The sequence below is a fragment of the Eucalyptus grandis genome, chromosome 10, assembly GCF_016545825.1.
Source record: "Eucalyptus grandis isolate ANBG69807.140 chromosome 10, ASM1654582v1, whole genome shotgun sequence".
In the NCBI taxonomy this organism is placed as follows: domain Eukaryota; kingdom Viridiplantae; phylum Streptophyta; class Magnoliopsida; order Myrtales; family Myrtaceae; genus Eucalyptus; species Eucalyptus grandis.
This window is the reverse complement of record NC_052621.1, coordinates 19,087,721-19,103,822: the sequence shown is the minus strand read 5'-3', so window position 1 is coordinate 19,103,822 and position 16,102 is coordinate 19,087,721. Positions and strand designations below refer to the sequence as shown.

The 16,102-nt window shown below is 40.7% G+C and overlaps 1 protein-coding gene and 2 long non-coding RNA genes across 3 annotated transcripts in view; 1 reads left to right on the top strand and 2 right to left on the bottom strand.

Moving 5' to 3' along the window:
- Positions 1–9,718, top strand: part of LOC104423702 (transcription factor MYB114) — a 39,625-nt gene extending 29,907 nt beyond the window's left edge. Inside the window, 1 exon segment of the mRNA XM_039302870.1 lies at positions 9,367–9,718. Within this exon segment, the coding sequence (XP_039158804.1) occupies positions 9,367–9,718 (352 nt within the window).
- LOC108960090 lies at positions 4,230–5,488 on the bottom strand. The gene is made up of 3 exons (XR_001987855.2): positions 5,467–5,488; positions 5,269–5,381; positions 4,230–4,465 (listed from the first exon to the last, which is right to left on the bottom strand). It is a non-coding gene; the product is annotated as an uncharacterized LOC108960090 (long non-coding RNA).
- On the bottom strand, positions 5,487–8,691 carry LOC104422139. Its single transcript, XR_005546910.1, has 4 exons — positions 8,438–8,691; positions 8,097–8,350; positions 5,652–5,773; positions 5,487–5,583 (listed from the first exon to the last, which is right to left on the bottom strand). It is a non-coding gene; the product is annotated as an uncharacterized LOC104422139 (long non-coding RNA).
- Positions 9,719–16,102: the final 6,384 nt, after the last annotated feature.

Genomic DNA, 16,102 nt, shown 5'->3' with positions numbered 1-16,102 from the left:
CAAAAATTGCCCGTCATTATAATTATGTCATTTTAAGTTGCATATTTAATTATTGCATGTTCATTAAGAAAACACAAAAAAAATATTTTACTCATGTCATGTAGTTTAAAACACATTGTCACGCCATTTCATGCTAGATTAGATGCATTGCGTATTGCATGATTTTCATTAAAAATACAAAAAATGCGTGTTAGAAAATCATATTTAGGATGTTGATGTGAATTCTGATTTAACATTGCAGATGCTTTCGTTGCTATAAAGTAAGTCCTGCAATTTATTCATCGCTTTATTGGGTGTTAAATTGGTGGTTTGCGCACCCGCATGATCACCTCACATGTTAGGAAGATAAATAAAAAATCAATTCAAGCTGCCTGCAAAATATTTTTCAAATAAAAAAGAAAAGGTACCGAAAGGGCGTTAGAGAAATCTAGCGTAATCAAGTCCCCGAACTCATTTAAACTCTGGTTCGTAGGAGTAAAGTAATTCTCCCATTACTTTACTTGGGTTTCTAATCGACCCACCCAAAAAGATTAGTGGCGACTCCATGATAAAAATCATTTGCATATTAAGAACTTGAACCTAAGTCGCGAATTGGTATGGGCTTGGGAGAGCCCGAGTTAAGTCTAGGCTTAACAATCCATTAACCTAAACCGTAGGTGGTGCACTTGAAATTTAGGTCGCGACAACAATTTTTAAAAAAATAATATATTATTTTTTCTTCTTTTCTTTATTTTCCTAACACCGGGTTAGTTGCCAACCGATCATTGTCGGCGACCCTCACCTAGTTGAGACAAGGCATTGTGGCCCGCCCATGGCCTAAGTATCCTTGTCGGCCACAAGTGAGGATATCGACACTCGCCCAAATCCAAGCGAGGGCTATGACTCCATTGCTGGCCAATGGGCGAGGGTCATGGCCCTCACCTTGATTTGGGCGAGAGCATTGTGGCCTTCGCCTGTGATCAGTGAGGGCCGCAATGCCCTTGCCTAGATTAGGCGACGATTTTTAGTCCTCGCCAACCTTGGGTCGGGAAAAAAGAAAAGAAGAAAGTAATAAACAATTCAAGAAAAATAAAAAAGTTATATACATCAATACCAGTTGTATTACATAGGACAATCAACAATGACTAAACTGTCACGTCAATGATTTCCTAGTAAATTTGGCCGATTGGGCTAAACTGATAAATCATCAAAAGGTTTGGCAATTCATCAAAAGTTTTAAGGTAATATTGGAAAAATTGAAGGTCTAGAATTAAATTGGCCCAATTAAAAAATTTAGAATTGAATAGTATCGGTACAATAAATTTAACAACTTTTTAGTAATTTTCCCTTTGATTTTTTTGTATGACCACTTTTCTTGGAAAGGGACAAGTGTCCAACTTTGGCATATGTTTGGACAACGTTACTCGTGCATAGGCATAGCCATTTGAAGTGCAACTTGTCTCCGATGACAACCGCTTGATAGGACAGGCTCATACAACCCCGATAAAGTCCATACAAGAGTCACTATTTCGGAAATGTTCAATGAATAACCATCTGTAGATATGGGCCACACGCATGAGAGAGACGAAAGTTGCCGACTACAGCTCATGTCGTTCGGTTATTGATCTAACCAGCGAAACGCGACCCTTCAAATCCAACCGTCTAGATAATGTTTAGCATATATTAGGGGTGATCATGACTATATGGTATAACTAGAAACCTGAGAACCCAATCAGTGGGAATCGGTTTGGTTCTAGATTTTAGGATATGCAGGTTAGGTTGCAAGTGAAGTCAAATTTAGAATTTAGAGCAAATCTTTGTGTTTTTTTTTTTTTTTTTTTGTTCTATATCTTCATGCAATCTAGAGGCATTTTATGACATTCAATGATGAGTGTGTAATATGAAATCACTAGCCTCCTGTTTTCATTTCCAGCGATATACATGACTGTGACCCCTAGTGCATATCGCACATTCTTTGACACTTTCTCACATGTGAAGATAGAGTCTCTCTCTAGCTCCCCTACCTATTTCTTCGGACAACATTAACTGAGTGCCAGTAATGGTTCTCATTAGCCGTCGTCGACTTGGGGAGGGATTGCTTACTAACTGCATGGTTGTTCATGTATTGTTCTTACATCTTGTCACTCCCGATCATGGTTACGGGTATAAGAAACTCAGAGAGATTATTTGTCTGACGTCGATTCTGTTTATGTAGTCCAAAGAAAGGTAGACTGAACAACAGAAGCTTGAATTGGATCACAAACATGCATTTCATTCTTTGGGCCAAAAAAAGAACGAGAGAGCAGGAATTAAACTATCATCTAGCAATTAAAATAACTACATCTTTGGATAGGGAGGCAAAGCATAATGGGCCGCATGCTCAGTACGTGATTACTTAAATTCAATCAATAGAAAATCAATTTATGAAAATCGGAATCTTGCTTAATATATTGATTTAACCTAACAACAGTCCTCTTTTTCTATGTTGGTAAGAGCTTAATGATATTCAGCTGTCAATTTTTAATTATCATCAAGCAAATATTAATTCCATTTCCATTATTAAAGATTATTAACATTTAAAATTCAGCACTTAAAATTTTTAGTTTACCCAACAGACCCTAAATCTTAGTCATTTTATCAACTTCACTAGCATAGTTGCATTTGATATGGATTAAAATCACGCACCAACTTATTGATTAGTTATGGCTCTGAAGGGCCATTTTTCCACATTTAAAAGTAATAATAGGTGAATAGACGGAAATTTATAGAATTTAACATAAAGGTGTTAATGGTGCATACTTCAAATATATTAGAAGAGAAAGAAACTACTTGTTCGCAACTCATTTATAACAGTTCGTAGATTGGAGAGAGCTTATGAAAATTCCCATTCCTTGACTGTTGACATCAATTGGCCATTCCCACGATGGAAACTCCTATTTTGTTAGGATTGAACACTTATGAAAAGTCTCCTTCACCGGCCATAGGCAAGAAACTCGGCCCTCACCAGTGGATGTGAAATGCACTCAATCTTGGAAAAGTAAACGCTCTCAACGAATGTTGAGTTTCTCTCTATCCCGAGCGTGATAGAAACCCCCCTTTTTCCCCAAAAACCCACTCGATTGAACCCTAAACTCCACTCCCATGGACGATCCTCGACTGTTTCCTCCAGATTAATCATCCCCAACCCTCAACCTTCGCTGCATCCACCCATAGAGACTGGGTTGGCGATTCGAATGGCCTCTTGTTCAACTTCTACGGAGGTCTAAGGAAGACCCCCTCCTGCTTTCAGCAAAATCTTCTTTGTCGCAACTTCAAGGTGAAAATGCTGTTACTCTTTGGTTGATAGCAGCTGGTAAGGTGCATGACCCTGTAGCCCTATAGTTTGATTCTGTGCATCCTGTCCATTTGATGAGTTTCCCTGCAACACACAAGCACCGAAACCCTATTTAGACCTAGAAGTCCCAAAAACCAAACCAAAAGCATTCATCTATAGGCTCCCTTCTGCCTCTATTACCGGCACCCATAAACCCGCAAAATCCCAATGCAGACACAAACCAGCCATCGAGCTCCCTTCATTCCAGAATTTTTAACTTGTTACACCCATTAAGATAGGCACAATTGGTAGAAAATGGCAGGGGGGGAGGATAACCAACTACGAATGGTTGCACTATGTAGGAGAATGGGTGATTTATGGTCTGAAGAGGATATAACAGATCTAGGGGCAGACATCCCAGAGCAAGCACGGCAAGAAAGTGAACGAACTCTCTATGGCAAGCTTTACTCCAAGCCAAACGTTAATTTTCCGGCTTTTCTGGACACTATGACAAGAGCTTGGAAAGTTGACTCAGTTAAATGTGAGCAGATTGAAATAGGTTTCTTCTCTTTCTTATTCAACTCCATTGAAGAGAAAAAAAGGGTATTAGAATCGGGGCCATGGTCTTTCTCAAGTAATCTGCTAGTTCTTAAGGAAGGAGATCCGAACGTACCTGAGCATTGCTATGAATTCTCGCACTATGCATTCTGGGTGCACATTATAGGCCTTCCTCGAGCCAGGGTAACTGAAGAATCCATCCGGCAATTAGCTTCCAAACTGGGGCAAGTTGAAGAAATCAAAATAGAAGCACGAAACAAAACAGCTCGGAAAACTGGTAAAACAAAGGTGTTGCTGAATCTGTCAAATCCCCTCAAAACAGGTACCATTATAACTGTAGGGGACAAAAAATGGTGGATAGAATTCAAGTATGAAAGGCTTCCACACTTCTGTTTTTCTTGTGGACGCATCGGACATTATGCTAACTATTGCCCAGAAATACCTTATGCGGAAACCGGCTTAGCTCAAGATCAGCCGGGGCATTATGGGGCGTGGTTGAAGGTAGAGGTCCGAGATGTTAGCCCCTACTGGAAGACCTTCTATGGGAAAATAGAACTCTCTGTCATGGATGAGGAGGTTGTGCCAGAAACTCCAATCATGGCTACTAATACACCCCTGAGAACAGAGCCAATAGAAACGAATGATTTAGCTATAGTTTTGGTCCATCCTACTGTGAAGGAGAACCAATTTGAGACCCCAAAGACAGACCAAACATCACCAAACAGCAGTAAAAGACCACAGCAAAACAACCTGCTACTTCTCTCTTCTACAGGAATTGATGAGGAACACACGAAGGCAAAGAAAGGAAAGGCCATGTATAAGGCTCCAGTGGTTAAAAAACAGAAGCGAGTCTGCCCGTATGAGAAGAGGACCTCACCGGATCTCCCAATGGATGAAAAACAACTCCTAGATGCCCTAGTGTTGTCATGGGAAGGGGCTAATGCATGGGCCTTGGTGGCTGGCCCTAATAAGCCACCCGATTAAAGATGAAACTACTAAGCTGGAACTGTCAGGGGTTGGGTACACCCTTGACAGTTCAGCATCTTAGAGCCCTAGTGGCTCAGGAAAGGCCCAACATGGTTTTCCTCATGGAAACCAAGAATAAATCATATGTTATCAATAGAGTGCAGAGAAGGCTTCAGCTCCCACACTCTCTGATTATCGAACCAGTTGGTATTGCGGGAGGTCTAGCCCTACTGTGGGATGAGGAAGTGAAAGTGGACGTGCACAGCAGCTCAAACGAGGCCATTCATGTCAAATGTCAAGATGTAATTGGTGGCTACTCCATGTGGATATCCTTTCTACACGCATCAACTAATTTCCAAGAGAGATTACGGCTTTGGAACTCCTTGCAAGATAGCAACTATAATAACACATTTCCATGGTTGTGCATAGGGGACTTTAATGAAGTGCTTTACCATTGGGAGAAGATAGGAAGGCGAGAGGTAGACCGCTATAGAATGGCAGCTTTCCGAAGCTTCTTAGACGCATGCTCGCTGATGGATATTGAAAGTAAGGGTTGCTCCTTCACCTGGTCAAACAAAAGGGAAGGTAATGAACTAGTAAAAAAGAGACTAGACAGAGCAATATGCAATATGGAATGGAGAACTATTTACCCTAATGCGGAGGCCTTTGCTTTCTTGGCAATAGGGTCCGACCACAGTCCTATCCTTTTATCCTTAAATCCACCAGAGTTGCGAAGGAAGAAACCTTTTCGCTTCGAGACATACTGGCTAGAACATCCAGAATGTGAGAATGTGGTCAAGCAAGCTTGGAATGGAAGTCACATAGATACACTCACTATGGCAGGCAAAACAAGGCGGGTGGCTGCTGAATTAAGTAAATGGAGTAGGAGGATCTTCCAGAATGCTCAAAAACAGATTCATCCACTCAGGTGCAGGCTCCAAACTTTGATGAACAGTTCTGCAAGGGAGCATAATAGAGAGGAAATCAACCACATTACAAGGAAAATTGAAGAACTATGGCGACAAGAAGAGATGTATTGGTGTATGAGGTCGCGAATTCAATGGTTGAAGTGGGGAGACCAAAATTCCAAGTTTTTTCATGCTACAACAGTGCAGAGGAGACAACGTAACAAAATCTCCATGCTACGAATCAATGATCAGACCTGGTGCAGGGACCTCTCTACCCTCAAACAACATATTTGTGATTTCTATCAATCCCTTTTTAGTTCGGTGGGAGAAAGGAACTACCAACCGGTATTAGATCAATGTACAGCAATGGTGCATGAGGATATGAATGCTGACCTGATCAAAACAGTTACACGAGATGAAGTAAAAGCAGCAGTTTTCCAGCTAGGAGCTACAAAAGCACCGGGCCCAGACGGACTTAATGGAGTATTTTATCAGAATCACTGGCCTATTATACATGAAGACATATACAGCATGGTTCATTCTTTCTTTGAGCAAGGTACTTTTGATCCCGCACTTAATAGAACGCATATTACCCTTATCCCCAAAGTCACAAATCCAGAAGAGATCACCCAATTTAGGCCTATAAGTCTGTGCAATTTTAATTACAAGATCATAGCAAAGGTGCTGGCAAATAGACTGAAACCATGGCTTCCAGACCTTATCTCAGTAGAGCAAAGTGCCTTCTTAAAAAACCGCCAGATACAGGAAAACATTTTCATAGTCCAGGAGGTGATACATCAACTTAGGGTGAGAAGGAGAAGACGAAATTTTCAGGCCATCCTAAAACTCGACATGCAGAAGGCTTATGACAGGGTCGAGTGGGATTTTTTATGTGATTATATGCTGAAATTGGGGTTTAATGCTAAGTGGGTAGGCTGGATAAAGTATTGCATCTCATCGGTGTCTTTTAGCATCCTGGTTAATGGAGAACCCTCTACTATCTTTCGACCTACCCGAGGTATTCGACAAGGCGATCCTCTTTCCCCCTACCTATTTATTATCATGGCCAATGTCCTATCAACCCTTATGGGAAAAGCAATTTCAGATGGAAGCATTAGGGGTATCCGCTTGAACCACACATGCCCAACTCTCTCACATCTTCTCTTTGCTGATGATGCAATTTTTTTCCTAAATGGAACGATTGGAGAAGCTCAGAATGTGGCTAATGTGCTAAATCAGTATTGCTATGTGTCGGGACAAGCAATAAATCTAAACAAATCAGGGCTGTTCACAGGAAGAGATTGCCCACAGAGATTAAAGCAGAACCTAGCAGCTGAATTGAGAGTTCCACTTATAGATAAAACAGGAAAATACTTGGGTATTCCATCTGAATGGGGTCAAACCAAAAAGCAAATGTTTGCATGGATCCTCACTAAAGTTGAACGGAAACTCGAAGGATGGAAAGAGAGGCTGATTTCAAAAGCAGGGAAGGATGTTCTTATCAAGACAGTTATTCAAGCCCTACCTCAATATGCTATGTCTATATTCAAGATTCCAGCATCTATTTGCAGGACTATTGAGCAGAGAATAGCTTCCTTTTGGTGGAAACATAATGCAGCTAGAAGAGGTATATACTTTTGGAAAAAGTGGGAAGATCTGAAAAGAAGGAAAGATTGTGGGGGCCTCGGTTTTAAAGATTTAATGGCCTTTAACAAAGCAATGCTGGGGAAGCAAGCTTGGAGATTTGTTCAAACACCGGATGCATTATGGTGCAAAGTGCTCAAAAGCATTTATTTCCCTAGAGGAGACTTCTGGTCAGCAAACAAAGGCTATCGACCCTCGTGGGGGTGGCAAAGTCTATTGATGGGAAGAGAAGCAATTGAGCCTGATTCTAGATGGGCTGTGGGGGATGGGCAACACATAAGAATATGACAGGATACCTGGCTACCATCCGGAAAACTATATGGCCCTGCAAATCGAAATGAACCAAGGGTGGTGGCCGATTTAATTGATCAAGAGGCACGTGAATGTGATGTCCAAAAAGTGAACAACCTATTTGAGGAAGAGATTGCCACAGAAATCCTAACCATTCCTATCAGCATAACACCTTCTTCAGACAAGCTAGTATGGATTGCAAACAAGGTCTTTGGAACCTACACTGTGAAAAGCGGCTATAATAGAATACATAACAAGGCTGCCACTACCAATCCAAATATACCATCATCTTCCTACCAAATACCCAAGGCGCTATGGCACGAGATATGGCACATTCAGACATTTCCCAAAATTCGTTTCTTCCTTTGGAATCTATGCACCAATACACTTCCTACGAAGGAAAATTTGTATAGAAGGCAAATGCTAAACGACCCTACCTGTCAGGTGTGCAGACAAGCCCCGGAATCAGCAGAGCACCTCTTCACTCTCTGCGCCTGGACCAGGAACATATGGTCAGATCCTTCTCTCCATGCCGACACATCCCCAGAGCGAATCACCCGTATAGACAAGTGGATTGTCGAAAACCTAACCTCACGAGCCGACCAACACTCAAAAGCCCTGTTCGCGGGAGCACTCTGGCAGATCTGGAAGTGCCGAAACAGAGCAATCTTCCAAGGACGCCAACCAAACCCTACGGAAGTTAAAGCTGAAATGAGCCTTACAGCAGATCTCTTCCTGAAATGGAACAAACCGGGGAAGAAAAATGGACGAAACTCACCGAATACCCACAATCCAGAGCTGAAATGGAAACCACCTACAGCAAAGGAGATGAAAATCAACGTCGACTGCTCCTGGTGTGAGTTGACCAAGGTGGGTTCGATTGCGGGAGTTTGCAGAAACATCGCCGGAATTCTCACCCATGGATTCGCGAAGCCGATTTTTGCTCCGTCCGTGTGGGTCGCCGAAGCCCTAGCCTTAAGAGAAGCGGTACTTTGGGTGAGAAACAGAAGACTCGCACGAACAGGGGAGGACTTGCAACTTCAAGGAACTGATCTGCACGTGGTTATTTCATCAGATAACTTATCTCTCACAAACAGCTTATCAGGCCTAGAAGAACCACCATGGTGGGCCGGCCCATTGTAACACTGCAGAGGAATTCTAGGCCAACTAAATGGAGTATCCATCACCTATGAGCCACAAGACACCAACAAAGCCGCGGATTGGGTTGCCAAGGCCCACCGAACCAACTCACTTCCTAGCAATTGGACGGCTAATCCTCCTCTCTCTTTATGTTTGATCTTATGTTTAGACATGCCTACTTATGGTACCCCTTTAGCGGGTTAGTAATGAAATTATCATCTATCGACCAAAAAAAAAAAAAAAACCACTTATGGAAACAAAAAGAAATCACTACTTTGGATTGATTCGTTTATTTATGGATCACTTGAGTGTCATAATTTTCTAAAAATATTCATCATAAGTGTTATGCCATATTGGATTGGGTATTTGGGTGAATGTTTTTTAGAAGTTATGGCATGCAAACGATCAGTCGAAAGTTTCAATACTCAAATAAACATTTTTGAGAAATTACGATAATTTTGTGATCGAAAAAAAAGTTATGACACTCAAGTGAGTATCGTATAGAAATTATTTTCGATATCTTTCCTCATAATTTAACATTTCGTTTAGTCGAAATTATTGATGCAGGTGGTCCCTAATTGCTGGGAGACTCCCGGGTCGAACTGCGAATGACGTGAAGAACTATTGGAACACCCATCTACGGAAATTGATGACTTGCCAAGGGAAGCCGGAGAACGAGAAACCCCAAGATTTGGTAAAAGTTGAAGTCATAAGGCCTCGCCCTCGGAACATCTCCAAGAACTTCTCTTCCTTGGGGGTCGAAGCCTATAGGGAACTGAACAAGTCCCGGAGCCGCGCGTCCACGACGTGCCTCCAAACAGAAGCCCCTGGATCGATGATGACTTTCAGCTGCGTTCGGAGACGACGGAGGCATGGTTGGATTGTTGGAGCGGACTCTCCTTCGATGCAGAGCATCTAGGACTGGGCGGGGTGATAGGATCTTGCCGGGCCCTTGGATATTACTTATGCATGTGTCGCCTTCATATGAGTGGGGTTTGTATGAATACGGACATGGGAGAACCAAGTGGCGTGTGTACTGCTTTTCTGCACGTGATCCCTTCGTATGCTTGTGGTCCGTATGACTCCGTACAAGGGAAAATAATGACTCTAGAACATCAATGGTGACTATGAATCCTTCCGAGATTTGCGATATATTTGGATACGTTTCGAATAAAACGCCCCACAAGCATACATGAGAAGATTTTCAGAATATCAACTGTGATTTTTAACGTTCGAGGAAATACTCGTTTGATGTTCCACCGTACCGTAAGTAGAACCTTTTTCAATAGTTAAAACCCTTCATCTGCATCAAAAGTTTCTGGTCTGTCTTGAATGGCGGTGAAGGACACAATTTCTCAAGAAACATGACGTGAAAGTTGGCCGAACAAAGAAGAAGAATTATGGCGATCAGAATCCTACCGTGACAGAAGAGAAAATGTTAGTAAAGAATCTGGTTTTGAATTTTCATGATGGTGCTTAAGGATATAAATGATCTGAAGGCCAGTACTTAACATGCAAACAAACAAACAAACAAAATAAGCTCGTTGAACTAATTTCATAGCTTGAGAAAAAAAATAAGATGATCCGTTTTGCTCTTAGTTGAGTTTGTCGTTCTGATGAATCGGTTCTATGGTAATGTGGGATCCTAGTTAGAACGAATGCTGATAAACAAAACATTTCGTGCAGAAAGTCGGAGAAACAATGTAGGATTTAAAGGGGCCGGAGGGGAGAAAAGAACAGATCAATGGGAGAAAACAGTTGTAAATCTTGCCAAACGATGTTGTCTTCTTCATCATCTGTATATTTCTGCAACTGCAATCAGGGATGCCGCTTCAATTATAATTAGTGGATGCAAGTGCTGCCGTTGAACTTTCTAAATTTCACATGTATTGCTCTTTCGAGAAAAGTTGGATTTGCTTTAATAATCATGTTCTTGCCCTTACTGGACAATGAAATATACTGACATCTAACCCACGTTTTTGTTATGAGTTAGCATAGTCGGGTTACAATGAGAAGAAAATCTAAACCTCGCACAAAAATAATGTCTCTTTCTCTCTTTCCCTCTCTCAAGTTAATTTACGTCATTGTTGATGGCAGTCTTGTTGTTTATGACTATTGGTGGGATTCCTTCTGTTGACACAAAAAATTGCCCTAAGTCCCTGAGAGACCGAACGAGATATGATCGTACTAGGTGTTGAGCCATGAACGGTAGTAAATGAGACTTGGTTCAGTTAATGAAGATCGATGGATTAAGAACAAGATAAATGTTCAAGTGATGAAACAAACAATCTCGGCTACAATGATGATGACCCATTCAATCATGAAGCTATCACGATTGTCAAATCGCGGTGTCGTAAATCTCAAAGCCACTGTTCATAGTGGCTGAGAAACACGGATTGTTATAACCGTAAGGAAGTGGAGTTGTGAGTTACAAAAGAAATTGTCAACACAGGGTGAGTGATAAGGCCTTGATCGTTGACTACAGGTCTTTTGATAACCATTTGTAAAATACATGTTAAATTCTAAGAGTCGCGTAGAATATTATTTCCTTTTTTTTTAATTGTCATTAATCGTTGGCGGCTGTAAGTATTGGAATTGTTGAGCAAAGGACCATCAATCAATCAATGAACACCATTTGGTCAATTTTATATTCTTGTTATCTTGCATTTCAGTACTCTTTTACATAGCCGGTCATAATTATCTCTAATCTTCGCATGTTTAATTTTCTCGTCGGCTTGCGTTTCCTATCTAAAAATTAACAAAGGTCCCTTCACACGTTTTGCCGATTTCTATATAGATTTACATTTTGAAAGGGGCTTTGTCCACATTTGATAGGGAAACGGTTTCATTGGATAAAATCTCGCATATAGTTTTGGATGTGCCCTCAGCAACCAATGCATTTATGCAATTGTCAAGTTATGGCCCTAAGGCTTCATTCCCACCGCATTTTTAGTGACATTTATACCACTCAGCGAGAAACTATATTTAGGCTCCCTTTAGGACCACTTTTCTAAATGGCTTTAGAGGGGAAAAATTAGGGGTGTTTGGCAAATTTTTTGCCAAACACTTTAGCCAAATGTTGTCTTTGTGAAAGTTGAAAGCCCAAGGTAGGTGGGCTTTCAACATTTTCGAAAAGCTCACTTTAAGGTTAGTAAAAAACAAATTCTTCCAAACCCTCACTATTTTTTTCGTTTCCGATTTTTCCCTCAAAGCACTATTCATCTTTTCTATGTAGTGAAGCTTTGTAGTGAGTTGCACAAGCCTGACTAACATCACTGACAATTGCTCGACTCAAGGTTTTGGTCGCCTAGGTCGTGGCTTGCCTAAGGTCACCTGACCTCTACGAGGCTACCAGTCGTTAATCCATCACTAGTTTTGAATCTTATTAAAAAAAATAGTAAAGTGCTTTATAAAGTGTATTTTTTTCAAACACCTGTTAACGCCTAAAATTTACTTTTAATTAATTAGGTTTTACTTTATTTTACTTTATTTTTTTATTTTATCTTTTTCGGATAATAAATAAACAAATAACAAAAATAAAAGAAAAAACGGAAAAGAAACGAAAAAAAGAAAAGCAGAAACGGCTGCCCACCCTCTGGGCCTCCCCGGCCCACTTCCACCTCAACTCGGCCCAGCCGAGCCTCCTTCTTCCTCGCGCCTCTGCAACATGCGCGGGGGCGCGACGCCGGAGCGGAGGGGAGGAGCAAAGTGGCGACGCACGTGGAGCAGGCACCGGACGGCGATGGGACGTGGAGCAAGGGGCGTGGCGTCGGATAGGACACCGGTTCGACCGGCGAAGGTCGTGGCGACCGACGGTCAAACTCCGTCGACCAGCCACCCCTCGGCCTATAAATAGGCCGTCGATCCCAGCAACGACGGACACACAGAGGAGACGGAGAGAGAGAGAGGGAGCCAGATTGAGTCGCAGCCCTTGGACACCCCACTGAGAGACTTCAGGGGGGCCGAGGGCTCGCGCCTCAGATCTGAGCCTCGCCGGAGGGGAGAGTAGAGAGAGAGAGACGCAAGAGGGGAAGGGATTTGCGTGGGTCTCGTGGTCGTCGTCTTCGCCGTCGTCACGCCGTCGCCGAGCAGGTATCACGCTCGCCGTCGCCATCTTCCTCTCCATAGTCCAGTCATCGTCGCTGTCTTCGCTGTCGTCGTCACTGTAACTCAGCTCAGCGCCACGATCCGGAAACCCTAGGGTTCTCGATTTTCCAGGTCGCGATCCCGGGTATCCGGGTCGGACTTAGATCGGGAATCGGGTAGGGATTCCGTAAATCCCGGGGGCGGCGGGAGTCGGGTTGCGAGCCGGAGCCGGGTCGGGTAGGGTTCCTTGCGGGAACCGGGTCATCGCTGGAACTCGGGCCGGATCCGGGTGGGGTTTTGCCGGGTCGTCGGGTCGGGCTAGATCCCTCCCAAAACGACGAGCCATCGGGCCGTTTTGATAAATAAAACAAAAAAGGAAAAAAAAACGAGTTGGGCCCGCGATCCGACCCGGGTCAGCTTTTTAAATTTTATTTCAAATAATATTTTAAATAAATAAATAATTTATTTTCTAAAAAAATCCAAAAAAATAATTTATTTTCGAAAAATATTAAAAAATGTTTTAATTTCAGAAAATCGAAAAATATTTAAAAATGTTGAAAAATGTTTTATTCTCTAAAAAATCGAGAAAAATCAAAAATAATTTATTTTCCAAAAATATTTTGAAAAATATTAAAAAATATTTTATTTTCCAAAAAAATCAAAAAAATCAAAAATATTCCATATATTCCAAAAAATGCCCAAAATAAAAAAAGCCAAAAATTCATGAAAAAGCCAAAAAATTCAGAAAAAGCCAAAAAGACTTGTATTTTTCCAAAAATACCAAAAAATCCAAAAAATCCCTTTTATGTCCAAAAATTAGAAAAATACTAAAAATGTTTTTCCTCCCAAAAATGCATGGAAAATCCCTCAAACATCCAAAAAACCTCAAAGTTTAAACAAGATTAGGTACCGAAAGGGCATTAGTGATTAACTAGTGTAATCAAGTCCCCAATCCTAATTTCTCTGGTTGCGCAGGAGTGAGTATTTCTCCCGATACTTCACTTGAGTTTCTAATCAACCCACCCCAAATCAATTAGTGGTGACTCCATTTTAAAAATTGATTTACAGGTTAAAAACTCAAACTATTAAAGTCATGAATTGGTGGACTTGGGAGAGTCCGGGCATAACTAATTTCAGCCGAGCCATTAGCCTCCTTAGGCGCCCGCCCTTGATGTGGGCGCCGAAAAAAAGAGGTCGCGACAACACTGCTTAAATCAAAGTTGTTTCTCAATGTATTTTCATATTACAACTTACCAAAGTCTACTTGCATTTCAAAAAACCCCTTAAATGCCTTTATATTTTCTCAAAGACTTCTCAAAAGTCAAACTAAATGCATCCTTAGCTCAGTGCAACCCCTTCAGTTCTATTAAAGTGGAGTGACTCTCTATGAATAGAAACCCTGCACCTGCATTAACTTCAGATCCTATTTTCTATTTGGAATCTATGTCTACCCTGAAGTCTAACATCATTAAAGGACATTAATAACAACATTTGTGATCTATTTCTAGATTGATTTTCTATGAGGTTTCAAATAGAAATACTAAAGATTTTTTCAACAGATGGTTGAGATTTATTTACTTGTATTTCATCAACTACAAAGTTATTCTTTTCTAAAATTAAAAGCATTGCAAAAAATAGATAACTAAATATAATAAACAATACAAGAAAATATATTAAACATCAGATTTACGTAGGTCAATTAGTGGGACCTTCTCCACCGATTGAGCAATAGATTTCATTATAAATCAAGCAATATCACATAGATTATAACCACGTTCAAATCACTAAAACACTCTCAATTTATCCCAACCTCTAGTTACACCTAACTTATATAGTATTTATCAATCACAATTCCTCACGAAATTATTTCTCAATTGTATCGATGAATAGAAAATCTTAGCATGAGATTTTCATTGCTTCAAACACTCAGTATGTAATTTGCGAGCACGCCGTCCAATTGATTGTCATGGCCAAATGCTCATCTATGATACTATTCTTGAAGAAAATTTGCTTCTTATATTATATAATAAAAAAAATGGATTCCACATGGAAAGTCTGCTCAAGTTAGGAAATCTAATTGTATCAAGCTTCCTTCCTGGGTTCAAACTCAAGACATGTTCTCAACAATCTCTACTTAAGCTCGACATTTAAGTCAAGTCACAATAATTGCATTGAAATCTCAACTTCATTTCTACTTTCTTACAATCCTTGTGGACTCAACCAATATAGATAACTTCTAAATCAAAGCCATATTGAACTTCGCTAGAACCATTGACCTCATCTTAACATTAACTTAACCTACATCATTAATCGCTCTACAAGGATTTTCTAACGCAAGTAGATTTAAAAAGGAAAACCATCTTTGCATCTATATCTATTAGGAGATCGAGCACGAACCTCATTAAACTCAATAGTTACAGCAACTATAGGCACTATTAGCTCCAACTCACTATAAGCACCATCCATGTTGATTACTCCACTACTACCCATTGCCTCAGGAGTTTATGCTCATAACTTTACCTTGAAACTAAACACCATTCGAGTCCTTTATAAACACTACCATAAACACTTTTACCCAGAAACATTAGAGACTCATCAAATGTAACTTCTCCGCCAATAACATATGAATTTAATTTTTGCATAAACTAGGAATTAGCACTTTCTTGCCCTTCTATCGAGGTCACCAACATTTACTTGAACATAACACGATAGACCAAATGCTCTAACAATAAAATAATCAGTAATGTTAGCCGACTACGCTTCATTACGAGTCAAGCATCCGATTGTGGTTAATGAAAACCTATCCACTAGGTAACTCATCGTACTAGGCACATCTACTAGGAATTTCCCAGTTATCCAAGCACTAGAAAATGAGTCGTCTCCATTAATGTTTTATTGATATACTCACAGCCTATTGTGGTTCACTAGTACTAGTGCGATACCTCAATATGTCTTCCTTCATGTAGAATTCGTTTCACAGTTGTGACCAAAACTCCATATTATTGTTAGTCCACACATGCTTGATCTTCTTACTAGTTTCTCTTTAATGAAAGTTCTCAACTGCAAGATCTTGACAACATCATCAAACTTGTTACCAAACACAAACAATAAGGTCCTCCTCGAGTAGTCATCCACAATTATTGTCATAAATTTATCACTTTTTCTCAAAGGAAATCGTGACAACCTGTGACATATAAGTGAATCAACTTTGCAATAT